Source organism: Podarcis cretensis, assembly GCF_951804945.1.
Source record: "Podarcis cretensis genome assembly, chromosome: 8".
In the NCBI taxonomy this organism is placed as follows: domain Eukaryota; kingdom Metazoa; phylum Chordata; class Lepidosauria; order Squamata; family Lacertidae; genus Podarcis; species Podarcis cretensis.
In genome coordinates this window covers 62,338,771-62,366,601 of record NC_137177.1, presented here as the reverse complement: position 1 = coordinate 62,366,601, position 27,831 = coordinate 62,338,771, and the positions used below count along the sequence as shown (strand labels likewise).

Sequence of the window (27,831 nt, the reverse complement as noted above, 5' to 3'; positions counted from 1 at the left end):
TCCCTGCGGCGGGGTGCGCTCCCGCTGCTCGGTCCCAGCGCCTGCCAACCTAGCAGTTCGAAAGCACCTCCGGGTGCAAGTAGATAAATAGGGACTGCTTACCAGCGGGAAGGTAAACGGTGTTTCCGTGTGCGGCTCTGGCTCGCCAGAGCAGCGATGTCACGCTGGCCACGTGACCCGGAAGTGTCTCCGGACAACGCTGGCCCCTGGCCTCTTAAGTGAGATGGGCGCACAACCCCAGAGTCTGTCAAGACTGGCCCGTACGGGCAGGGGTACCTTTACCTTTACCTTTAAGCAGAGGCTTGACAACCATATGTCAGGAGTGCTCTGATGGTGTTTCCTGCTTGGCAGGGGGTTGGACTCGATTGCCCTTGTGGTCTCTTCCAACTCTATGATTCTATGATTCTATGAACTCCAATGATGGAGAATCCACCAACTTCCGAGGGAGTCCAAATGCTATTGGAAAGCTTGCAAGCAGGATGCAGATACTATGGCCACCATGTGTGTGTCTGCATGACTTGGTATTCTGAGGTAGAGTGCCTTTATCCATGGCAGTTCCATTCCTTAGGCTTACTGAAAGCTTTTGCCTTCATCAAGCTTCTGCTATCAGGAATGTAAGAATCCAAAAGGGTAGGGAGGAGAGAGGAAGTGGTCTTTGCTTTGGCAGCTTGAATCTATTTTGTCTTTAATTAGGAAGGAAGCTTTCATCTCTGCATTTCAAGAGATCATAAAAATCAATGTGTTTCTCCACATTTCCGAGCCAGAATACACACATTTCATCGCTTAATTGCCGTTAACTCTCTGCTAATACCCCCCATTAAGTGTGATTTATGAGAGCTGCATAAAAAAACTCAGGGAAGATAAAATTTTAATTCATCCTAAACTTTGCAAGAGAGAACTGTGGGATTCCAAAGCCACTGGGAGGCTCAAAATAATTTTACCACAGCCAAGCTACAGAAAGCAGCTTTCTTTCACTTCACTGTGGTTGGAAGAAACAATGTGTTGCTCAAAGAGAGAGACAGAGAGATCATGGGCTGAGGAAGAATCCGACAGTAGAACATAGCCCTTACTTCTGGTTTCCATTTGAAACTTGGGTGGTGATGAGAAGCAGCTTGTTCACACCAAACACAGGCACATGCCATCTCCGCACAGGTACAAGAGCTTGTGTGACACAGCCCGCATCCATACCATGCATTTAAAGCAGTAGTATTGATGCTTTTGAATTATGGTGCTGGAGGAGACTCTTGAGAGTCCCATGGACTGCAAGAAGATCAAACCTATCCATTCTGAAGGAAATCAGCCCTGAGTGCTCACTGGAAGGACAGATCGTGAAGCTGAGGCTCCAATACTTTGGCCACCTCATGAGAAGAGAAGACTCCCTGGAAAAGACCCTGATGTTGGGGAAGATGGAGGGCATAAGGAGAAGGGGATGACAGAGGATGAGATGGTTGGATAGTGTTCTCGAAGCTACCAGCATGAGTCTGACCAAACTGCAGGAGGCAGTGGAAGACAGAAGTGCCTGGTGTGCTCTGGTCCATGGGGTCACGAAGAGTCAGACACGACTAAACGACTAAACAACAACATGCTTTAAACAGCCATGTATTCCCCACAAAGGATTATGGTAAGTGTAGTTTGTTAAGGGTGCTGAAGGTTGTTAGGAGACTCGTGGAGAAAGAGGACTATCAATGGCTACTAGCCACAATCGCTATGCTCTGCCCCCAGAGTCAGATGCAGCAATAGCTCCTGAATACCAGTTGCCAGAAAACCCAGGGAAGTGCTCATGAGCTTGAATCCTGCTTGCTGGTTTCCCACAGGCATCTGGCTGGTCCAAGAGAGAACACGATGCTGGACTAGATGAGACATTGGCCTTACTGTATGTGCTTCTGATGTTCTTATAGACCCCATAGTTCTCTCTCTCCTCCATCTTCTTTTATCTAGGCTAAATCAACCCAGTCCTTTCAACCTCTTCTCCCACAGCTTGTTTTCCATGCCCCTGGTCATCCTTCTTGCCCTACCTGAACATGTTCCAGTTTATCTCTATCCTTCTTAAAAGAGAAGGACCTATAACTGGACATGATGCTGAAGATGAGGTTTGACCAGTGAAGAACAAAACGGAACTATTACTTCCTACCACTTGAATAGAAACTGTGGTCCTACTCATGAAGCCTAATGTTGCATTTATTCAATTTTTATGCAGTGGCTACTATGTGTATGAGAGAATTATTATTATCATTATTATTTAGCCATCCTCCACCCTAAGGTTTTACTGCAATGACATAAATTACAGCATTAAACACATTTTAAAACAAATGATGATCACAATAATAGGGCGAGTCCTAAAACTATAAATCTCAAATGCCAAAGGTCAGGGTAAAGACATAATGCCTTCAGCATATGATGAAACTTGTATAGTGAAGGTGTCCAACACACTTGTGTGTTGAGGGAATTTCACAGCTCAGGGAGCTACCACTCACACCCTTGAGCCTGGTGGCCCCTGCTCTGATTGTAGCACCCAACAGAGCCTATAGCAAATTGTCTGCATATGTGAACCTATACATGGAAGAAATATCTGGGCACAGATCTTTAAGGAAGATCAAAAGCTCCCCACCCCCATTTTTAGTTTTAAATCCATTTTGCAGTAATCACAAACGTTGCCAAATGTGGAAAAGTGCGAAGTTCTGCAAAAAGTGCAAAATCGTGCAATACAATGATTTTACAGTAACCACTTGTCAAAGCATCTAATCTCCTGCTGCGGAGCTTTTGCTTCTGCTGCTCTTACAGCGGCTGTTTTTCTTCTGCAATGTCTTTCTGTTGACTTTGGAAGGCCAAAGCTTTGGGTTTCATCGCTCCGTAGGCAAGGGAGCCTCGTTTTCCTGTCATTTGTGGCTGGAGCGCCTCCAACACTGTCACTGGGAAGCATACAACAAAGGATAGTTCTGAAACTGCACTCAGCTCTTTCTCTCTCAAACAAAACTGTGCTTTGTTACTTTCCTAGCTTTGAAGAACAGTCATGTCTCACCACTTCAGAAAAAAAAAATATTCCAGAGCTGACACCAGTCTGGTTTTGATAAGTAAATGCATTTCAAGGTTGAGTTTCCAGAGTCAAGCAGTTCTATGTTTATGATGTGGCTTCCTGTCGGAATGCATCTCTACTTCCCCCCACTTTCAAGTCTACCAGGGATGAAGAATCTGTGACTCTCAAGGCAGGGGCAATCCATCCCATTTCACTGCCAAAGGTGAAACAGGAAAGTGCTGCCCCCTTGCCAAGCCTCGCTTACCAGGATCACACAGCTTTCAGTGAGACCTCGTGAGATTGTGCAGAGCTCAGTGAGGTCTTGTGAAAGCTTCGCAATACCCCACTAGAGTTCTGCAAGATTGTGTGAGATCTTGATGGAAGCTGCCACTGCGCAACCTCGTTAGGGGCCTCCTAACAATTCTCAGCACCCTTAACAAACTACTTTCAATCAGCATTTAACAGGAAGCACTTAACCTTTGACCTAACTGTTTGTTAAACCTCACCTTTGTATGTGGCATATACAAAGAAGTATTTTTAATGCTGCACCCCCCTACAAACCACAACACCATCTTTGTTTCATTCTTTTCTGTGGCCATTTTCCTGTGGCTTTGTTTGAATGTGAGTGTGATCAGGTGAGATGAGTAATAAGGAGATATCTCTGCCAAGCCGCCCCTCCTGATCTTCATGCTGCAAAAGCCAACCACAATTTGTGTGTGGTGGGGCCCTTACAGCAAAGCAGTAGAGCGCTGTGAGGGAAAGGTTATTGCAGAGCACCTAGCACCTAATATAGGCAGTCTCATGCGTTTTAATAGAAATATATAAAATTATTCAGAAAATGTTGTCAATGTGGTGTAGTAGGTTAGTGTCAGACTAGGTCATAAGAGACCAGGATTCAAATCTCCCAATCAGCCCTGAAGTTGACCGGGTGGACTTGGGCCAGTCGCTGTCTCTCAGCCTAACCTACCTCACAGCTTCTGGACCAAGTGCAAGGGGAGCCCCATACAGAGCACACTGCAGCAATCCAGCCTTGAAGCAACCAGTGCAGGAACCACTGTGGCCAAGCTTTCCCGGTCCAGAAATGGTTGTAGCTGTTGAACCAACTACAAGTAGGAACACTTTCTGTTTTCTATGGCTTTCTAGACTTCTAGAATGGACGGCAGCTGAGGACTAGAATGCAGAAGCGTCTACTGTGGTGGCAAGAATGCAGAAGAGTCGTCTGTTTTCTGGAGCAGAAACAGCAAAAATTCCCTGGGTGACACACTGAAATCTACACACACACACACAGCTCAGCCCAGTGTTCCTCACTTGCAGCTCACCAGAACACAAGCTAAAAAGCAAGTTGGGGTGAGGGTGTGCAGTGAATACAATCCTCGTTCACTGTGGACAAAGAGTCACCTGGAATCTCTGCCCTTAGAGATTTAGCAGGCACCTTCTGTGCCAACTTTTAAGTACCTGCTGAAAACTTTTCTGTTCCACCAGGCCTATTGCAGGTGGAATACATCCTTCAACAATGGTTCATTGATGTCTGTGTTTAACTTTAAAATATGGTTTTCATTAGTGTGGTTTTACTGCTGTAAACTGCATATATACATACTGCAGCATTGTGTGTGTGTGTGTGTGTGTGTGTGTGTGTGTGTGTATACACACACGACGCAGCAGCAGTATACAAATATTTTTATAAATAAAATTTAGTTAAGAATAGCAGTGTTGTTATGAGGCTGCGTATTCACCTCACAGACCTCCAATTCCCAGAGTGGTTTAACCATCAGTCTCTCTTCATGGAGAGCTCTGGGAGGGGAACAGTGGTCTCCCAACAACTATCCCAACACCCTGAGCAAACTACAGCTCCCAGAACTCTTTGAGAGAAGAGTGTGGCATCACAGCACTTTATATGTATGGTGCAAATGTGGCCTTTGTGTCTCCTCTGTGGAGAACATGGCCAGTTTGTGTGAGAGTTTTTGGGAACAGGGCCTAGAATGGGGCCTAGATTCATGCAACCAACTTCCAGCTGTCCATATCCCTCATTTAGCTTAAGTACAATGCCTTGCAAAGCATCATGGGAACAATACTCCATAAACACGCCATTGTTATTGCTATTTATTTGAGCCACATGAGGGAGGAAAACAAGACAAAAGGTTTTTTTTTTCCCCCTTTTTAAATGCTCCTTAAAACCAGAAACATCTGTTTCGGTTATGGCTTTTGCTGGCCAATTTCTATGCTGTTTTCCATGGGCGAGGGCAGGCGAGGTACTGTTTCAGCTGACACAGGACTTGGGGGAATGTAGTCAGTTGGAAAAGAATGAACTCCATGGAGGGAGAGGGGAAAGCAGGCGAAGTTCCTTCTCATTAATCTTCACTTTTCCAGCTCTTTCTTTGCAACTTGGAAACATCCACCTAGCACCCGGAGAGTCCATTCAGTTCACAGCAGGCCGGACGGCATTTAAAATCAAAATCACATGGTCAGCTACTCATTTTGGACGGCTTTTCTTTTTAAGTGACAAAGTAGCCATGACTGTGGCTTCCTGCCATTAGTCCGTATCTTGAAGATTACACGCTCCATTAAATAGTGTGCATATCCTAATGGAAGCAGATTATAAAGGCAAAAAGCCTCCACCACAATCCAGTAATGGATTTAGGCACATATGGAAAATAGGGTGTTGCATTAGTTCCACACAGCTTTCAGTAGGTGGCCTTCGGTTCAGTTCAGACCAACGACCATCTGCAGGCAGAGCACGGGCTTTGCTACCAAACTGTAAAGCCATCTATGCATAGGCTGCCCCTCTCAACAAATGTTACAAGAATTCCCAGGGCATGGGCAGGTGAGCAACAGAGCAGGGTGGAGAACCTCTAGCTCGCGGGCCTCTTTCAGCCCACCAGACCTCTCCAGCTGGCCCACAGGGTTGTTTCAGCCAAGCCCATGCCCTCCTCAGTCAAAAGGGGATTTGCCTATGCAAAGCTCTGGGAAAGATGGCACCTTGAAAGGGTCACTTGAAGACCCAACGATCAGCTGGTTGTCAGATCTTGAGAAGCCCTCTTCAAGGCGCTGCACAGCCTAGCCCTTTGGAAGGGGCTGGTGAAAAGGGCCACCTGACATCATCGTGATCTCAAGGGATCCTCTACATCCACCTGTCAGACCTGGTGTGCAAGGGGTGGGGGAGGTAACAGTCTGGTCCACTGGCCAGATCTGGTTCTCAAGCCCTGATACAGAGCATCTACTTTGCACACAGAAGGTCCTTGGTTCAGTCCCCAGCATCTTCAGGTTAGGCTAAGCATGTCCTCTGCCTGAAACCTTGGAAAGCAGTACTAACTGGCACTGCCTTCCAGATGTAGCTATACTGCAACTCCCATCAGTCCAAGTCATCGCAGACAATAACCAGAAATCATTTGTAGTCCAGCAACACCTGGAGATTTCTCCTGGTGTAGACAAAACTGATCTCATCTGAGCAAGTATGACTAGGCTGCAATATCTGCCCTCTGCAGCAATTTTTAATTCACTGCATTTTTACCCCATCTTTTTCTGCAAGGAGCTCAAGCTGGCGTACCTGGTTCTTCTCCCGTTCCTCATTTAATCCCCACAACAACCCTGTGAGACTGAGCGGCAGTGCCGGGCCCAAGGTCACCAAGTGAGCTTCACGGTCGACTGAGGATTTCAACCCTGGCCTCTCCCAGGTCTTAGTCCGTCACTCTAACCACTGTATCATACAGCATGCCATGGCAGTCGAACGGGGCCCTAGTGTTTTTGTGTTATTTTTCCATCAGCATGCGCTAATCTTCAAGAAGAGACCTGAAAATTGCATTAAGGCCACTTAGTATTAAATCAGAACTTTATGCATCCATTAAAGGGAGAGAGAAAAGCCTGGTTAATTAACTTAAAAAGCTTGTTGACCAACAGCTCTGATGTAAACACATTGACCAATGAAAATAAAAACCCACAGATTAGAAAACGGTAAGTATAAAAATGCCAGTCAACATATTTGCTCCAAAAAACCCCAGAGGTGTATAAAAAACAAGGTAACTGAACAGGCTAACAACCCTGTGGTTGACATTAAGGTCCAATATAACATTTGTTGTGGCAACCAAGTTGCTGCTGTCTAACGGTCGCCGACAGAAAAGAGTTAACCTACATTTTACTGGAGTAAGGAATGAGTTCTTTTCTTTTAAATTAATGTTAACAAGGCTTTTCTGCTGTCAATGACTGGTGTTGCATCAGGTGGGAGCAACTGTTAAGTGCAGAGTCTTAAAAAAACTTTGCAGGCGGAAACAACCGGGTCCTTCCCCCACCTCCAGGAAAAGCCACACCACCACCTTTTGTCTACAAACTATTTTTAGCGTTTCACATATATAGTGTTTTCAGCTTTTTGTATGATTTACTGCATGTGGAAAACATGACAGTTGGTTGCAAAAGGCCTGTGTATCCCACAAACAAAGCACTGTAACATTTGTCCCTCTTGTTGTTTTGAATAATAAAAACAACAGTAATAAAAAACTGGGGCCAGGAAGCAAAGCCAAACTTAGTATATATATATATAAGCCAGCACTCGTAATACAATACTACCGTTAAGAAGCCATCTGCTCACATGACGAAGCTGCTCCGAAAACCTTCATTTCCAAATGCTCATCTCCAAAACTTTTTCTGTTCATTTCAATCCCTACTCAGTCAAGAAGGTCCTACCCTCCTTCTGCATCAAGCAGATAAAAAAAAAAGTGCATCCTTCTGTGAAGAGCCTAAAAACCCCCCAAAAACTAGATTCTTGTTATACAATCATATTATAAGCCCTTGATTAATTTCTGCATGGTGCTGTCAGTTTAAAAACTGAAGGGGATCTTCCTCTGGATTTTATAACTTATGATTTATGGATCCAGAATTTGACTCCTGGGTGTAAGAAAGACAGAGACCATAAGTTAGGGTGGGTGCCGTTTTGATGCCCAAGCCTGCAAAATGCCCAAGCTGAAAATCAACATTTCAGGTGCCCCCAAATCTATCAAAGGGACCAAAACTTTCAGCAACGCTCAACACCTGATGTGTTGGGGGTCCAATTCAGCTCTGCCTCAAATGCCAATAAAAACAACTCGCTGTTAGGCCCCATCTGCACTATACATTTAAAGCAGTATCGTACCACTTTAAAAGTCATGGCTTTCCACAAAGAATCCTAGGAACTGTGGTTTGTTCAGGGTGCAGAGACCTCTACAATTCCCAGAGTTCCCTGGGAAGAGGAACGGATTGTTCTGGAAACTGTAGCTCTGTGGATTGAATAAGGGGTCTCCTCACAACTCTCAGCACACTTAACAAATGACAGCTCCCAGGATTCATGAAGGGAAGCATAGGAAGCTTCCTGAATCAGACCACTGGGTTCACCTAGTTCAGAATGGTCTCCACTGACTGGCAGTGGCTTCCTAGAGTTTCAGACAGGAGTCTCACCTAGCCCTAGATGGAGGTGCTATTGGGGACTGAACCTGAGACCTTCAGCACACAAGGCAGATGCTCTACCGCTGAGCTACAGCCCTTCCCCATAGCCATGACTACTTGAAGCGGAATGATACTGCTTCAAATATATAGAGCAGGCCAGGCCTTAGAGGAGACAAGCAGGCTCTTGCATATTTTAGTTTGATTCAGTATCTTCTTCTTAACCACAGAGGAGGAAAACACATGAGACCAAAAGACACGATGAAAGCTACTCCTCTGAAAAGTGCACTTTGGAAAGTGTGTGTTCGCTGTATTCCTCAGAAATAAGCATGCGGCCCCTGAAATTAACAAGGCCATGCAGGGGTCAGCTATGGAAAGATGACCAAGCTGTGTTGGACGTGTAAAACTCTGCCTCCGCTGACCACTGTTCCACTCTGTCCTCGTCGGACCTGTCGCTGTCATCTCCACTGGAGGGCTCATAGCCAACCAGAGGAGAATGGGCTGTCTTCGACTGTTCCTCGCTCTCCTTTTTCGCTGCCACCAGCTGTTTGTAGCAAAGGTTGCACACCCTTAAAGGCTTCGGGGACAGCCGGGGCATCAGGAACCTTTGCCGAGAACAGTCTCCGCACACCACAAAGCCACACTTCCGACAGTGGTGCCTGCGCGTGAGAGTGGAGAACTTGGTTTGCGTGCAGCGCATGCAGATGTCGGTGGCCTTGTCTGGGATCCAGGGGGCGGCGTGTTCCGTGGGGGGCTGCTGGCCCATCTTGGACAGCAAGTGGCGGATGCATTCCTCCAGGTGGCTGATCCATTCTTTCCTCTCGGTCAGGGAAGCGGCGGAAACGACGAAGGACTTCTTGGCCGTTTTGATCATCCAACGGTTCTTCATCTGCAGGGTATCCGGCAAAGTCTCCAGGGTGACTTCGTCAAGCGGTATGATGTGTTGGGAGCTGTACTTCCTCCTGTTGATCACAATGCTTCCATACACAAGGATGTCGTTGAACAGGAAGAAGATCCGCGGTTTGGCTTTCTTCCGGCATTCTTTGGTCAAAATCCCTTCGCCCAAGAGGACCCTTCCAGGTATAGCCAACGGCTGGCCGGATGCTCCAAAGCAGCTCTCCACAGTCGCAATGCGTTGGCTGTTGATCTCAGTGTTGGCCAGATGGTCTACCATCTTGACAGGTCACCTGGAAGCAAGGAAGGAAAACAGAAGCTGTGACTGCTGAATCTGAGACCAAAAGGATCAAGGAAGTGGGAGTAACTCCCCTAAGAGGAAAGGTTGCGACAATCAGGGGGCTTTTTTTGTTTAGAGCAGAGTTTCCCACATTTGAGTCTCCAGCTGGAATACAATTCCCATTATCCCTGACCACCGATCCTGCTAGCTAGGGATGATGGGAGTTGTAGTCCAACAACAGCTGGAGACCCAAGTTTGGGAAACCCTGTTTTGGAGAAAAGGCAGGCAAGAGACAACACAATCGAGGCATATAAAATGATGTAGGGTGTGGAGAAAGTGGACAGAGAAAAGCTGTTCTCCCCTTCTCATAATGTGAGAACTTGGGGACATCTAATGAAGCTGAATGTTGGAATATTCAGGACAGGCAAAAGAAACTTCTTCGCATGGTGCATAGCTAGGCTATAGAATTCACTACCACAAGAGGCAGTGATGGCCACCAACCTGGATGGCTTTAAAACATTATACAAAAGGAGGATATGGCTGTAACTGGCTACTAAGCCCAATGGCTATGCTCTACCTTCACTGGCAGAGGCAGCTATGCTTCTGAATACCAGTTGCTAGAAACTGCAGAACTGTAATAATAATAATAATAATAATAATAATAATAATAATAATAATAAATTATTATTTATACCCTGCCTATCTGGCTGGGTTTCCCCAGCCACTCTGGGCGGCTTCCAACAAAATATTAAAAATACATTAAAACATCAGACATTAAAAACTTCTCTAAACAGGGCTGCCTTCATATGTAGTTGTGCCCAGGTTCATTTGTGGGTTTCCAAAAGGCAACTGGTTAACCAGTGAGAACAGCATGATGGCCTAGACTGGCCACTGCCTATTGCTTATGTATCTTCCCTCGTCAGTGCCATGACCTTACGCTCCCCCCACTTAACATCCCAGTGGCTGAATTCAAAATGTCAAGACTCTGAAAAGTGCCTTTGCCCATGTAATAAGACAAAACCAGAATTACTTGTCTACAGCAACCCCCATCATAATTCTATGCTTGCATGATCACATATGTACAAACACCTGATACCAAAACACCGAGCGAAACATGGTAATCAGTATCAGAAAGTACCATCCTTTCAGGACTATATGACTGCAGAATGTTTGTGTGTGTGTCTTACATGTTTGGACATTCCCACATGTCAAGGACACCACACACATAGAAATCTAGCACGTCAGGGAAGAAGACTCTAGTTTACCCGTTATCCTAGTGGGAGAAAAAAAAATGCTTTCGAAAGGGAGAAGGATTCAAATGTGTCCCCCTAGCAGCAGTCTGAAGTGGTACAGTCTAGGAAGGGTCATAGCTGCATGGTTTTGTGAATATCTCTGCAACATCTCTGCAAATGTTCATGAGCAGTGCAGGGTGCACCCACACTGTCCTGCCTTGTGTTGAACAAAATAAGATTTTGCAACCCTAGTGGCAGGCCAAACATTCACATGTATGAAGAAACTGAGTCATTTCCCAAAGGCATCATATAAAATGAAGTTCACAGAGAGCACATGCTTTTTCTTGCACGTACACACAATGGGTAACCTAAGAGATCATTCACCAAGGAACACACAGCTCCAAAGCACTGAAGGTCATGCCATGGCCAGGTTCCTTTTCTACAATGACTTTGTAAATAAGCATAAAAAATAACCCTGAAAATTCAATATCCAAGACACCTCCCTTCACAAAATGTGCAACAGCTACACCACACAAGAGCTTTGTAGAGAGGAAACAACAGCAAGGGAGAAAGTGCTAGCAATGACAATTGTTTTAAAAACTGCTAGAATGATCATGTTGACAATGCAGTCTGTTAGATGTTGCTCAAGAATGTACCAGTCACTATTGATGGGAAGAGATTTCCCCTACATTTCTCAAGGAGGGCCCACAAAACTCAGTGAAACTGTGTTTGCATCAACATTCCCAGGAATTAAGCTAGGAGGCTCGTGTTACATTTTGTGAAAGTTTCATGACTGTTCCAGAACTCCCTTATTCTTCCAGCCTGGAAAAAAACGAAACACCCACAATCTGTTATGCAATGATCTTGAGGACCACACTGCCCTTGCCACATTTGAACTCATTTCTTGTGAATGTTGATTTGGCTTGGATATCTATCAGGACATTTATATGACATATCTTGACTCGCGTGCCTAAACTGAGATGGGTGTATTGATGGTCATTGTATTATTAATGTGAGCTGGTGGTGGGGCAGTTGTTTCTTTTCACTTTGTTAAACTTTCTATAAAAATTAACTAAAATCGTATTTTGGTCCAACTGAACAGCTAAGCAGGGCCAAGAAACGAGAAGGAGCCAAAAAAGAAAGCCTAACCCAACTCAGGGGCTCGCCACGAAGTCAGCCCCCATAGACCGCAGCATGCTATAGGAAGGGACAGGGAATGTTGTTGGACTTCAACTCCCGTCATCCCCAGCCCAAATGGCCAATGGTCAGAGATGATGGGAGCTGTTCAGCAACACCTGAAGAGCCACAGGTCCCTCACCTCTCCCCTACAGGGAGAGAGAGAAAGTCAATTCCCCCCTGAAATGCTCCCCAATGCTCATGAGCTGCAGTGTGTGCTATAGGAGAAGGCAACCCCTGTCTATCCCAATCTATTTTCACTTGTGGAAATCTTTGCTTCCCAAGAACCATATGGCCTATACCTACCTGCCAATTTATTCCAAAGAAGGTTTATTGCATACCTCTTATGCAACAGCAGCCCATCCAGACAAGCCTAGCACATAAACTATGGAACTCCCTCCCACAGGAGGCGGTGATGGCTGCCAACTTAGATGGCTTTCATAGAGGATTCAACAAATTCATGGAGGAGGAGAGGGCTATGGATGGCTACCAGCCATGATGACTATGCTCCACCTCCACAGCTGGAAGCAGCAGCACTGCTTCTGCATACCAGTTCCCAGAAAACAGCCAGAGGGGAGGGTGCTCTTGCACTTGAATCCTCCTTGTGGATTTCCCCACACGCATCTGGTTGGCCACTGTGAGAACAAGATGCTGGACTAGATGATCCAACAGCCAGTGTGGTGTAGTGGTTAAGAGCGGTAGACTCGTAATCTGGTGAACCGGGTTCGATTTCCCGCTCCTCCACATGCAGCTGCTGGGTGACCTTGGGCTAGTCACACTTCTCTGAAGTCTCTTAGCCCCGTTCACCTCACAGAGTGTTTGTTATGGGGGAGGAAGGGAAATGAGAATGTTAGTCGCTTTGAGACTCCTTAGGGTAGTGATAAAGTGGGATATCGAATCCAAACTCTTCTTCTTAGGCCTACAAAAGTTACTAGCCCACACACGACTACAGCCATGTTTTATTTCCCCAACAGCCTGCAAAAAGGAATCTGTGATGCCATGGGGCATCAGATGTAGATCCCTGCATTGCAGGGGGCTGGGCCATGTGATCCTCAGGGTCCCTTCTGACTCTACAATTCTATGATTAAGAACCACTTTTATTTCACACAAAAAACGCCTTTTCGCCTGGAGGCAATTTTGTGCTCACTGTAGGTGATTAGAAACAGCAGCGATTTATAAGTGCGCATAAGAGCTGTTCAGCTTAAGGACCATGGAAGCTTCTTCAGCTTTTTTTTTTTTTAAGAAAAGAAACAAATGCACTGCCGAGTTGCTTTGAGGATCAGTCTGTAATAGTGAAGGACCGACTGCCCCACCATCAGCCAGCGTGATCGTTTTATATTTAAAAGACAAAACTAAAAGCCACCACGGAGTCGCTTTGCTTCTTTTATGAACATAATGACTTTTGCACACTACAGAACAGGAGGGGAGGGAGAAGCATGAAAAGGAAAGAAAACTAAAAACTACAGTACCTCTGATCTCGGTGCCCATTTGAAGTGGGAACACACAGCAGAGAACAGCAAACTCCAATTATATATATAAAAAGGACCATTGGAGCCAACCTTTCATAGCTATTAGCGAGAGGTTGTTTTCATAAGAGCTCTTGGCAGGAGGCCTCTAGTAACCTTTCATCACAGAATCCGCGGGGCTGATTAGTTTCACAGGACTCTTCTGTGGACTTCTGTCTTGTAATGCAAAATGTTCCCGAGCTTTGCACAGGGCGGCATTAATTGTACCCCTTGGTGGAGACCAAGGATGAAAAGCAAAAGGGTTCTTAGCAGGAAAGCTCTAAGCCACTTGGAACTCCACGCCAGGATGGCAATGAGGTGCAAACCTCCCTCTTTCTCTGTTCCATCAAAACCAACCTTTTCCCCATAAATGTAAAGAGCAGCTCTGCTGGGTCAGGCCAAGGGGTCACCTAATCCACTGGCCCCAGCCAGCCAGTCAGTGTTTGGAAAGCTTACACAGGCAACAGCTCTCCTCTCATGTGTTTTGTCACCTATAAGGAGCCAGTGTGGAGTAGAGGTTAGACTCAGCTCTGGACTAAGAACTTGAAGACTTCATGGGAGGCTTTTAAGCAGAAGCTGGACAGCTATCTGCCATGGATGCTTTCATTGCGATTCCTGCATTGCAGGCGGTGGAACTACTAGACGATCCTTGAGGTCCCTTCCAGCTCTACATTTCTATGGTTTTATGAGCATCAAACTCCCCACGCCACTCGGGCATGAAGCCCCACTGGGTGACAGTGGGCCAGTCTCTCTCTCTCTCTCTCTCTCTCTCTCTCTCTCTCTCTCTCTCCCCCCCTCAGACTACCCTACCTTGCAGGGTTGTTGTGAGGATAAAACAGAAAGAACTGTGTATGCCACCCTGAGCTTCTGGGAGTATCAATGTATGAGGAGTGATGCACCCACTTGACCACCTCTTAATTATTTTATGGTAAGGAAGTGACCATCTCCACCCCCCACTCCAGAAGAGATTATGAAGGAAAATTAATCCCTTTGACTTCACCCACTAAAAGCCCCTGGATTTAGTTATCTGTAATTCTCCTGGCTTAATCCACCATGGAGGGGGTCTTTTCAGTGGTGGCCCCCTATATCTGTGGAACACTCTCCACAGGAAAAGCCCCGTCATTATCAGTGTTTAGGCACTAAGCACTTTTCATTGACTTTTGGCCTTTGGTAACCAAGCTGGCCCCTGCAGCAGGGTTCATATTTAGGTGGGTATGGGAAGGGCTTTCTTTAATATTATATCAGATGAACATTTCTGGTGTCTTCTATGATGCATTGGTTGGTTTTTTTAAAAAAAATCCTGCTGTATTGTTAAGTCACTTGGAGGCTTTTATTTTTGTAAAAAGGGGCAAATACATGTAGATGACAATAATAATAACATCTGTAGCTCCCAGGGTTCTTTAGAAGCCACAACAACCAAATAGTTTCACAAGTAATCGTTTCACGAGTGACACAGGTGTAATATAACATGAAAATGAAACCATTGCAGAGCTCTTCAGAAGTGATTTGATCTCAAAGCCTGCAGCGACAGAAGTGATCCTGGTTAAGGAATCCACTGGGAGGCACCCAATACATTCATGACTTTCCTACATTGTGCAATTTCTAGGGGAAAGAACTGGGTGAAAGGTAGAACTGAAGTGATTCACCCAGGAAAGGCGGCAGGATCAGTTCATGGATAACAGCAAAATGTGCAGAGGTTGTTGGCCTCCACAAAACAACCCATTGCCAGTTTCAAAGAAGAAGAAAAAAACCTGGAACAAATTCAATAACAAGGTTGGAAATAATGCAGATGCAGAAAAGAACAAGATCGGAATGAGAGGAATCTGAACTCTGAAGCAAAACAATATTGTGACTCAGCAAATTTTCAGAGCAGACAGCTGACCAGTTCAGAGAGCAAGTTTAGCTCCTTCGCACTGGCTTTTAGCAATCATTTGCAGCTGTTAGGTGATAGGCACAGTCTTTCGTCAAGGCTGCAGCTGTGATTTAAAGCTCCAAGAACCTTAGTTAACACACACACACACACACACAGACACACACACACACACACACACACACACGGGAAAACTGGGGATGGTATCCACTGCTAGCCCTACTCAGAGTAGGCCCATTGAAGTCAATGGACATGGCTAATTTCAGTGGGTCTACTTAGTTGGTAGTATGGCTTAGTTGGAGTCATGGGTCTTAACTGCTGCAGAGCACATCTTGAACCCCCTGCTGCCAAAGTTAAGCACTTTAATAGTACAATTCTGTTGCATGCTGTCTTAAAGGTAACCCTACTGAGCTCAATGGGGCCAAAGTAAGCGTACAGCCTTGTTACATGGATTTCAATGGGGCGGGGATTCAAACAACTTTGCTTCCATGGGCCACTATCCTGTCACATGGAACAAAAACTTTTGAAATGCTTGAAGAGTAAAACATACCTTCTTGTCGCAAGAACTGAACACAAAATATTTGGTCGTTTTAGCAAAATTGGGAGCATTCTTCCCACTGATAGCTGTTACTCTTAGGACATGGGAAGGTGCACAGTCTCCTAGTGTTCATCCCAGTAATGTTAGGGAAGGGCCATAGCTCAGTGGCAGAGCATATGCTTTGAATGCAGAAGGTCCCAGGTTCAATCCCTGGCATATCCAGGCAGTGCAAGTTCCCTGCCTGAAACCCTGGGGAACTGCTGCCTATCAGTGCAGACAGTACTGAGATAGATGGTTCAATGGTTTGATTCAGTATAAGGTAGCTTCCTATATTTTAGGATACACCATTCCAACTGGGCATGCTCCATGGCCATGAAACGCTGCCTTGACTGCTGATGGAGAGGGAGACAGGGAATGGAGATGGTTGGTATGCTGAACAGAGCATACTCCACGCTGCAACATTTTGTTGCAGGTCTCACTTGTAGAAACTAGTGGAGACGCTACTTCCAAAGAAAGGGCGGCCAGGCATTGGTTTATAGAGATCTAATGACTCAAGAAGCAAAGCCCTGACACAAACATTTCTTGTGCTGCAGTTGAGACAATGACTAATAGCATCTGATGTTGGCCACCTTTGGGGGGAGTAAACTGTTGCCTGGGATGCCACTGGTTTCAGAAGAAACTCCGTGGAAGTTGCACAGGACTGAAACAGAGTCGTGCTTGGGAGGGTGAGCCTGACAGGCTGGTTGCAAAGCCCCCAAACAGTTACCCCACTGGTGCCCATCTGCTTACAGCAAATGGGAGCAGGCTGTCTCCAGACCTCCTGCCTCATGATTGCACAGATGTTAGAGGCTGGGACTGTGGCACAAAACCTTCTCTGTCTGTGGCCCAAGCCCTCTAGAGCCATTTTCCTAGTGAGATCCATCTGTGTCAAATGCTGTTGTTGTTCTGAAAACCCTGATTGGTGGCTAATTGTTTATTTTTAAAAAGAGTGAGCACTGACTCACTCCCACATGAGCAGAGACAGAGACCAGAGCATCAACTGGCTGCATGGCTGCGCTTATCTTTACCCACCTTTGATCTCTGCAGACTAAGCTTTACATTTCCTGGCTAATTTGGCCAGTGTTCAGTACCATTCTTCTTCCACCACTATGCCAAGGAAAGCAAAACACACCTGACAAAGTGGACTCTCAAGTCCACGAGAAACACCTGCCATAACAAATCTTCATTTTCAGCAGCAACAGAAGGCTCTGATTATTATGCTGCCTCCATCCTCCTCTCCTCTCCACCCAGCCTCAACTCTGCTAGGGTTGGTTTAGCCTAGAGAAAAGAAGATGGGGGGGGGGGAGAGAGGAAAAGGGGTCCATAAGAACACCAGAAGAACCTCCTGGTTCATGCCAATGGCCCATCTAGTCCAGCATCCTGTTCTCCCAGTGGCTAACCGGATGCCTGTGGGAAACCAGCAAGCAGGATTGGAGCACATGAGCTCTCTCCCCTCCTGTGGCTTCCAGCAACTGGTATTCAGAAGAATTGCTGCCTCCAGTTGTGCAGGCAGATCATAGCCCTCTCCTCCATGAGTTTGTCTCAATTCTCTTTTAAAGCCACCCAAATTGGTGGCCATCACTGTCTCCTGTGGCAGAGAGTTCCTTAATTTAACTATGTGCTGCGTGACCAAGTCCTTTATTTCATTGGTCCTGAATCATCCAACATGCTGCTTCATTCGATGTCCAAAAGTTCCAGTGTTATGAGAAAGGGAAGGAAAACCTCACTCTATCCACTTTCTCCATGCCATGCATAATTTTATAAAATTCTATCATGCTGCCTCTTGCAAGCCTTTGCTCTTCAGCTGAAAAGTCCCCAAATGCTGCAACCTGTCTTCATAGGGAACTCGCTCCTTCCCCTTGATCATTTTGGCTGCCCTTTTCTGAACCTTTCCCAACTTTGCCCAATCCTCTTTTAAAGCCATTGTGGTCCCTGTCATTTACCTGCCTCCAATCTCATTTGTGGGGTGGGGTGGGGGGATGCTGAAGTCCCTCTTGCTTTAGTAGGCTGGGGGAAAGGGTGACAGATGAAATATAGGAAGCAGAGGGGACGGTGTCAGCAGCCAGCTTGAAATGCATGGTTATAGGTAGAGATGCCACCTACGGGTCAAGACCCAGGAGTGCTACAGAATGAGAAACAAAGTCAAGCAGGCCCTGTGTAGAAGTTCCTTATCAATCCTCTCTATGACACCAACAGAGAGGGCTTTACCGTCATGCTACAGTGAGAGCAAATAATGTAGAGTTGCGTCAAGATCCTCAGCTGTTTCACTCGCCTCACCTCCTTTTCAGAGCCTCCTGCTGTTGACTCACATTTGACAGTCACCTGGCTGTTTCGACACTGACAGGAGCACTTCTTGGTTTCACTATTTCTTAATGCACCAGCTACATGCTTTGAAGGATTCCTGCCATCGCCACTAAATACACACCCAAACCTAAGAGCTGGGCTGTGGAAGCTTCCATATGCTGCTGCTGCTGCTGCTGCTACCACTCCCATCAACCATGACCTTTGGCCAGGCTGGATGGAGCTCAAGGGAGGTGGAGTTCATCAACATCTGGAAAGTCACAGGTTCTCCACACACACACACACCACTCCACCTTACAGAATCTCATCCCCTTCCTATAATCTGGCAGCTGTCCCTGTCATCACACTTAAATAAATAAATAAATAAATAAATAAATATAATTTAAAAACAAAGTAAGCAACATCATCATCATCATCATGGATGATAATAATATTAATTTCATTTATAAATCGCTTCCCATGAGGCATGCCGAAGAGGTCATTTAGGTCCATTTCAAGTACATTCTTGAAAGAAGAAAAGCGTCACTTTATGTATATTTCGATTGCCAGCGGACACAGAGAGTTGGCGTGATGGAAGTTTGAAAGCCGCTCCCACGGGCGGAAATCGCATTTTAAAAGAGCCCCTTTCAGATTACAACAGCGCACTGGCTCTTCGCTCTCAGGTCCGGCGCCGGCACCGCAACAGTTTTGCAAAGTATGTGGAACTTTAAAGGATCGGTGAATTCAAAGCCCCGTAGAAAGACGCTACAGTACACAGACCCTTCGCACAGACCCCACCCCCATGCAGCGCTTCTCTCCCGCCTACGGTCGTGCAAGGCGGAGAGCGCGGTCGAGCCAAGAGAGATGAATGTACCTCCTCGTGACTTTTCCTGGTTCCTGTCCCAACCGGGTCCCCGGGTCCGTCGATCCCGCCAAGAGACGCCTGGGAATCCGCCTTCAAGGGATCCTCTCGCAGCAGAAAGTGCAATTCCAAAGATTTTTAATCCAGAAGGGCCTCCGCAGAAGGATCTAGGTTGAGGCTGCAACGCTACCCTTCCCTGGAAGCAAGTCCCATTGAATTTAATGGAGCCTACTTCTGAGTAGGCGACTTTCGCCTGCAAAATCTCACCCTACTTTTTTCTTTCTTTCCCTTTTCGCATCCGCGGCTGCGTAAAAAAATGAATGGAACAACAACAGCAAAGTATCTCTGGAACGCTCAGAGTCCCCAACATTCCATTCTCCCCGCTTTCCGTAAGTGTCACGAGCCAATCAACAGGCCGCCTCCGAAGCAGGACCGTCCGGTTCTGGGACGCTCAGTATCAGCATTCCACGCGTAGCCACGCCCCCGAAAACAACGGCGGCCAATCAGAGGGCGCAGTCGGAGCCTGGTGAGTTTGGCTGGGCGGGTGAAAAAGAGAGAGCGGGGGAAAAAACAAGAAGAAAAGAAGGGAAGGAAGAAAAAAGAGCAAGGGTGACTTAAAGCGGCGGGGCGGTGCATGGAAACTTTGCATTCTGCTAGTAACGGAAAATCGAAGAATAATAGAATTTTAGAATTGGGAGGAACCTCAAGGGTCGTCTAGTCCAACCCTCTGCAATGCACGAGTCACAACTAAAGCATCCATTACAGATTTAAGCTCTGTTTAAAAACTTGCAGTGAAAGAGACTCCAGCACCTTCCAAGGGAATCCATTCCACTGTCAAACAGCTCTTATCTTCAGTAAATGCTTTCTAATGGTTGAAACCTCCTTTCTTGTAACTTGAAGCCATTAGTTTGGGTCCTACCCTCCGGAGCAGAAGAAAACAACTTGCTTCATCTTCCACGTGACAGCCCTTTAGATGTTTGAAGATGGCTATCATATCTCGCCTCAGTCATTCTTCTTCAGGCTAAACATATTCAGCTCCCTCAACCTTTCCTCATAAGGCTTGGTTTCCAGACCCTTGAACATCTTGTTGACCCTCGATTGCACACATTCCAGCTTGCCAATGCCCTTCTTAAATTGCGGTGCCCAGAACTGTGCACAGGACTCCAGGTGTGGTCTGACAAAGGCAGAATAGAATGATACTATCACTTCCTTTGATCTGGACACTATACTTCTGTCGATGTCCAGATCGAGGGAAATTATAGTACCTTTGTCAGACCCTATCTGGAGAGTAACAGATGCTGACATATCCTCCCTGGGAAGGAATCTAGGAAGGGAGGAAATAGATAGGAAGGGAGTGGGAAAGCCACCTGGGAGCAGATGGTGTCTTAGAGCCAGTGCAGAGCCTGGGAAGACTTTGGCCAAAACCAACTTCCCAGTCAACAGTTGTGTATTTGGAGCAGAGCCCATCCACCCCTAGCCAGCAATAGTCAGAGATGAGCATTATAGCATTTGGAGGGCTGTAGATGTAGTAAAACACACACCTTTTGAGTGATCAGATTGCTGTGAGAGGAAGTATTTTGTGGTAACAAACCAGCTTCTCTCCAGGAACAAGAGGAGACCAATTCTGCATTTTTTTTTGGCAGAGGCAAACTGTGCACAGAAGCTAGTGGGGAAGGGCCGTGGCTCAGCAATAGAGCATTTCCTTTGCATTCAGAAGGTCCCAGGTACAATCGTCAGCATCTCCAGGTAGGGCTGGGGTGTCCCCTACCTGAAAGCTAGAGAGCTTCTGCCAGCCCGTGCAGACAATACTGAGCTAGATTGACCCCAGAGTCTGACTCGGCATGAGGCAACTTTCTGTATTCCTATGACTGGCTGGTGCTTATGAAGGCACAAACCTACTCCCCCACCCAGCAGTCATCTGGGTATCTATCTATCTATCATCTAATCTATCTATCTATCTATCTATCTATCATCTAATCTATCATCTAGCTATCTATCTTTCAATCATCTTTAAAAGGTAGGCAGTGGGCAAACTTTCAATTTAATAAACTCAATAAATTCAATAAAGTGGCATATTTATTATTATTATTATTATTATTAGTATTAAAAACAATATTCCCAAGCATGGGGAAGAAGTTGCAAGACCAGCTACTGAAGCACTGTTTGATTTGCTGGCAAATAAGCCTATTAAATTTATTAGAAAGGCAGGAAGAACCAGATTTGCCCTTTGGGAGAAAAGACTCATGGCAAGTCTTTTTATTAAAGGATGTTTGTCTCCACCCGCTCTTTTGGACCACAATAGTTCCTGTGTTAAATGCTTCATGGCAACTGATGGGGGCTGCCTTTTAAATTGAACTGTTTCTTTTTCTAAGCTTTCATGTTCTTTGGAACTAATACCATGGTAGCTCTACTTGTGTTTTGAAGCAGTTATACTGACTGCTGGCGTGTGTCTATAATTCTTGGCACAGTCTTCTGGTTTTGTGGCCTCTGAATTTGTGTAATGGGCAATCTGGTGTGGGTTTGTCTGGTGTGGGTTATTCTCAAATCTCCTTCTTTGTTGGCCCTGCTAACTGTCTGGAGCTATAGGAAACTGGAGTCAAATAATTTCAGTACTGCCACATGTTCCCCATCCCTAATGTAAAACATTTGTATACTACTTTTGTATTAATATAAACATGGGTGTCTACAATAGAAATAATATAAGAGAATGATGATTCTCAGCAGTCTTGCTAAACTGCAATCTCCAGGAATATTTGATGGAAGCCATGACTGTTAGAGTGTTATAATGCTAAATTTCATTTTTCTATACCTTCTCAGAATGAAATGCAGCATTTTAAAGTACCATCTTATGACAAGGAAAGGGCTTTAAAGTATAGAGTAATACATAACTCTTTGGTAGGCAGAGTCTAAAAAGTCCTTTGTCACATGACAGTTGGCCTTCTTCCCTGCCAATCAAAGACAGCGGTATCATATTACCTTTTTATGTTAGTGCTGATTTTTTTGATTTTTTTTTACGATTCATCTTTTGAATTTGAACACTTGACATTATCTCGGTAATTTGCAAGTTTGGAAGCAATATTCAACATTGTTTCGCTTCTGACAATGTTCTTTTTGATCCGTTTATTTTCCCATGCCTGGAAGCTGAAGTTCTTCTGTGTTTTCTGACTTTACTGGGGAAGAAAAATCTGTGCATGCTCCTCTTTTCAATTCTCATTCTTCCCTAGCTCCCTTTTTATTTAAACAGCAATCTTGCATTCACTGTGTGTTCTTTTATTATAACACGGGAAATCGTGATGAATGATTAGGTATTTCAAACACTAAAACTTAGGTAGATTAGCTACTTCAAATATTAGAAGTGAAAAAGTATTGCAGAGGACAAGTGCATGATAATAATCAGTTAATTTAAAAAGTTGTAAATGTGTGCACCATGATAGACAGATTCCTCACAGAGGTACATAAAAGAGCTAGATGGAATAAAAAATACAGCAGTTTTAGGCCTGCGAAGGAGAGGCTGCCATGAAAGATGATGGGGCATAGGAAGCTGTCTTCTACCAAGTCAGCTACTGGTTCATCAACCCCAATCTTGTCTGCTCTGATCAGTAATGGCTCTCCAAGGTCCCAGGCAGGGGACAATGAGAGGTCAGAAAGAGAAGAGGGAGAAACTTGGGAGGAAGAGGTGTCGGAAGCTGAAGAAGTAACAGGGACTGGATGTAGACACATCAAAGAAGTGCTGTAAACATTGTATGGGCAATCAGGTTGGCAAAAACGGACTTTCACAGCGCCATCTTGTTTCAGTGTTATAATGCACATGTGTCCGACTCTTCGTGGCTCCATGGACCAGAGCACGCCAGGCACTCCTGTCTTCCACTGCCTCCCGCAGTTTGGTCAGACTCATGCTGGTAGCTTCGAGAACACTATTCAACCATCTCGTCCTCTGTCGTCCCCTTCTCCTTGTGCCCTCCATCTTCCCCAACATCAAGGTCTTTTCCATGGAGTCTTCTCTTCTCATGAGGTGGCTAAAGTATTGGAGCCTCAGCTTCACAATCTGTCCTTCCAGTGAGCACTCAGGGCTGATTTCCTTCAGAATGGAGAGGTTTGTTCTTCTTGCAGTCCATGGGACTCTCAATAGTCTCCTCCAGCACCATAATTCAAACGCATCAAATCTTCGGCGATCAGCCTTCTTTATGGTCCAGGTCTCACTTCTATACATCACTACTGGGAAAACCATAGCTTTTACTATATGGACCTTTGTTGGCAAGGTGATGTCTCTGTTTTTTAAGATGCTGCCTAGGTTTGTCATTGCTTTTCTCCCAAGAAGCAGGCGTCTTTCAATTTCGTGACTGCTGTCACCATCTGCAGTGATCATGGAGCCCAAGAAAGTAAAATCTCTCACTGCACATACAAAGCATATAAAATGCTTTTTCTTTGCCAGTGTAGTTGAGTCCAGGGTTTAGTGAGCAGGGGGAGCCTGTGGCAGAGAGAAGTGCAGAAGCAGGAGAGGAGGGAGGCCAAGAGGCAGAGATGAGTCAAGCTGCTGAAGAGGCTAGGCTGTCCTCCCACTCCTGCTGCAACAAGTCCCCCTCCTCCTGGTCTCCCAGGACCAGAAGAGGTATGAAGAGGGAAGAGCAGAGAAAGGTGTCAGCAGACTCTCAGGTTTCTTTGACCTAGTGAGAAGAGCTGCTTATTAGGCCCGGCTCCCCTGAGCAGGCCTTGTTTCGTCTAATAAAGAATTAACTTCATGTACTCCATGTGATTTACTGCTGGCTAACTCCCTGACATTAACTTGCATACAGTTCAAGGGCAGCCAGTTGAAATCCCACAAATTAATTGTATGCAAGGCAAAGAGCTTGAAAGCACCAGGTTTTCCTGGTGCAGAAAGAGATTTCAAGCTTTCTGCTTTGCTTACCAGGCTCACAAGATCTCAGGTGGCTTCCCAGAGCCTGGAGAGTTGAAAAACGCTCTGCCTTCCTTGTGGGGCAAGACCCTTTGGTGTGCTGACTCCAGAAGGCAAGATTGCTCATGCAGGAGCAGTTCTGACGGGGAGGTTCGAGTAAAAACAGTTTTGTGTATATGCGACAGCCCTGGAACGTAACCCCGGCACAAGATGCTACCGTATTGCATAGACTCTCTGCAAGCGAGCCAAGCCCAATCACTAAACAATGAATCTCTCTTTCCCATATTTATTCCTCTTGGTGCACAGCAGCGGGCAGATTATAGGAAACAGTTTTCCATTTAACCCCAAGTGGTAAAGAAATGGGTTTGCAGCTCTCCTAGTAAATTTGCACTTACCATCCGTTAATGGATGGGCTTAGGCGAGCTCCACACTGCCGGCGTTGTATAGAAACGCAGGGAGGGAGGGGGGAATTGCCTGGGAATTTGTTTTTAATTAAGCAATAAGGCTCAATGGGCTACTCCCGTCATGCAATAAAAACCACTCCCAGAGAAGGGTAGGAAGGCATTTGCTTCAGATGAGCTGCTTCAAATCACCCCCAGATTGCGATCGGATGATGACTCCCTGGAGTTAAGATTAGATGGCCCTCCCAAGAGTTGTCTTATAGCTTATAACTAAAAAGGATTCACAGCACAGAAGCTAAGTAGCTTTTGTGTTCAAAAGGAATGGAGTTAGCAGAGGGAAGAGACAGAGCAATGTGGCTCCTTGTTATAAAACCATGGAATTGTAGAGGTGGAACATGGGTGCAGAGCAACTGTGAGCCCGTGGTGGTGCAGGGGTTAGAGTGTCGCACTAGGATCTGGGAGACCCGGGTTCAAATCCCCCGCTCAGCCATGAAGCTCACTGGGTGACCTTGGGGGCCAGTCACTGTCTCTCAGCCTAACCTACCTCACAAGGTTGTTGTGGGGATGAAATGAGGAGGGGAAGAATCATGTCAGCTTCCTTGAGCCCCATGAAGAAAAAGGTGGTAAACTCAGCTAAACTTTCCCTACTTTTAGGCAGGGTTAAGCAGGTTTGAGAATAACGTTAAAAGTTGTCAGTGGACCAGTTATTTGTGATAAAAGCTGATGTGACATAAACTGTGGATACACCCTTTTAAAGTACATTCAGAACACATTTCCCCTCTCAAAGAATCCTGTGCACTGTAGTTTGTTCAGGGTTGCCAGAAACTGTAACTTTGTGAACGGTAAACTACACTGCCCATAACTCTTTGAGGGAAAGGATGTGTTTTTAATGTGTTTTAAAGGCATGGCGTATACACAGCCTATACAGTCATACCTCGGGTTGAAGTAGCTTCAGGATGAGTATTTTCGGGTTGTGCTCTGTGGCAACCCGGAAGTAACGGAGTGTGTTACTTCCGGGTTTCGCTGCTTGCGCATGCACAGACGGTCAAAATGACGTCACGCGCATGCGTGGAAGCGGCGAATTGCGACCCGTGCACGCGCAGATGCATGAATGCGGGTTGTGTTCACCTCAGGATGTGAACGGGGCTCTGGAACGGATCCCGTTCGCATCCAGAGGTACCACTGTAATGGTTATAACTGGGAAGACCTGAGGTGGTATTCACAGATTTCTCCCCAGTAAATGGATGGAGATATGATTCAGTGTCTTTTAGGGATTCTGGCATGGGTGGCAGATAATACTTAGAAGTGTCAAGTGTTAACAACAACAACAACAACAACAACAACAACATGCCCTTCACTCTAAGCTCCCAAATGCAGTTACAATCATTCAACCACAATTTTAAAAACAGTTCAAAACAACCAAAAATCACAAAAATAAGATGGGTCCTAAAACATCTCAGGTGTCAAAGGACATGGTAAAGAGGTGTGTTTTTTAGCAGATGGATATACTGTGTGTGTGCTCCCCCCCCCTTTATTGTCATAGTTTCTCCTAGACATATTTGGCTGACTTGTTCAATGGCACGTAAAATTGCTTTGTAATATTGCTCCAGAATTACTGGATTATTATTATTATTATTGGAAGGAAAGCATGACTTTGTGGGTAAGTTGTGCCACCTTGTGGTAGGAATACAACTGTGTGCTGCCACAATCCATTTGACACTTTTTAATGTGCTTTTCTCCGTGCAAGCCAGTCCTATACCCACTAAGTAAGTCATAGAATCATACAGTTGGAAGACACCCCCAATAGTCATTTAGTTCAACCCGCCTGCCCCCCACTGCAATGCAGGAAATGCAGCGGAAAAATCCCTGATAGAATGGTTTACATCCTATGCTCAAAAACTGCTGGAGATGTAATAAGGACAATGCCTCGTTGAAACACGTGTTCTTACAGTGCCCTATACTCACCAAGTTTTTTGGGGGAAAGTGCTGGATTATATAAGTATGACTGTGCAGGAAAAGTTAAAAAATTTTAGAGGAAAATATTCTTTTGAATTATATACTTACTGTGCGGAAGTTGACAACTGGACGATGAGAATGGATTCTACGAGCCCTGACTGTGATGAATTGAAAGAATAAAGATCCCCTTTAATCAATGGATTGATGACATGACAACACTTGCAACATATGAACGTATTGCTTATAGATGTGGACTTGGTTTGGATAAATATATTGACATGTGGAATGAGTTCAAACAGAACATAGTAGGTTACTAATAATCATATATGTATTAGGACAATAATATTATTTATACCATCATACCTTGGAAGTCGAATGGAATCCGTTCCGGAAGTCCGTTCGACTTCCAAAATGTTTGGAAACCAAAGCGCGGCTTCCAATTGGCTGCAGGAAGCTCCTGCAGCCAGTCGGAAGCTGCGGAAGCTTTGTTGGATGTTCAGGTTCCAAAGAACATTTGCAAACCAGAACACTCACTTCCGGGTTTGCTGCGTTCGGGAGCCAAAACGTTCGACTTCCAAGGCATTTGGGATCCAAGCTACGACTGTATATCTCTATAATAATATATAACTGATTATACTCATTGTATTATATCTTTCTTTCCTATTGTATTTTTTGTACTTTCCCCCTCTCTTTTTCTTTTTTCTTTTGTCGTTTCCTTTTCTATAATTGAAATTGTTGCAAAAATATTAATAATGATAAAAAATACACCCTATGTTTAAAAACTTCCAACAAATGAGAGTCCTCATTTCCAGTATCAAGCAGTTCTTACTGTCAGAAAATTCTTCCTAAGGTTTAGTTGCAATCTCCTTTCTCGTAATTTGAATTTATTGGTTTGGCTCCTCCCCTCTGCAGCAGCAGAAAACAAGCTTGCTCCATCTTCCATGTGACATCCCTTCAGATTTTTGAAGATGGCTGTCATATCATCATGTGGTCTTCCTCTGGTAGCTGTTTGAAAAACTGGCTTTTTAGGGGGTGCTCTTAATTTTCAGGTGTGCGACATTCCCCCCTCACCTTACCGTTCATGATGATGATGATAATAAATAATTTTTATTTATACCCCGCCCTCCCCAGTCAAAACTGGGCTCAGAGCAGCTAATGTAAAATTAACATAACACATTAACATAAAATCAGACAATCAATTAAAATACATTCTAAAATCAAATCAGGATCAGAATAAAATCCAATCAGATGGCAACCCGCATTCAGGTTGGGGACCTTAAATGCTCACCAGGCCCAACTGTTTGTGCTGAACTTCTATGAGGCTGTGAGAAAAATTGGGAGGCCACTTTCATGCAAGTTCTTATGAAAGGGGAGGGGGAGTCAGACTGAAGCGACTTTTGAGGCGAAAAGCTGAAATCTTGCTCTTGCCTTCCTCACGGGCATGGATCTCAGAAGCCTTCCATTTGCCAATGGCTCTTCCCCCCT

General features: G+C 45.3%; 1 protein-coding gene and 1 long non-coding RNA gene across 2 annotated transcripts; one reads left to right on the top strand and one right to left on the bottom strand.

Annotated features, from left to right (window-relative positions):
• The first annotated feature begins 82 nt into the window (after positions 1 to 82).
• On the top strand, positions 83 to 7,747 carry LOC307223152. The gene is made up of 2 exons (XR_013841995.1): positions 83 to 4,637; positions 4,673 to 7,747. It is a non-coding gene; the product is annotated as an uncharacterized lncRNA (long non-coding RNA).
• On the bottom strand, positions 5,101 to 19,625 carry PLEKHF1 (pleckstrin homology and FYVE domain containing 1). The gene is made up of 2 exons (XM_079988928.1): positions 19,108 to 19,625; positions 5,101 to 9,606 (listed from the first exon to the last, which is right to left on the bottom strand). Exon 2 carries the CDS (start codon positions 9,591 to 9,593, stop codon positions 8,784 to 8,786), a length of 810 nt encoding a protein of 269 aa, XP_079845054.1. The 5' UTR covers positions 9,594 to 9,606; positions 19,108 to 19,625; the 3' UTR covers positions 5,101 to 8,783.
• Between the last annotated feature and the right edge of the window lie 8,206 nt (positions 19,626 to 27,831).

Bases quoted from the DNA above. Each gene is read 5' to 3' on its own strand.
- PLEKHF1 (XM_079988928.1), bottom strand. From the start codon at position 9,593: ATGGTAGACCATCTGGCCAACACTGAGATCAACAGCCAACGCATTGCG.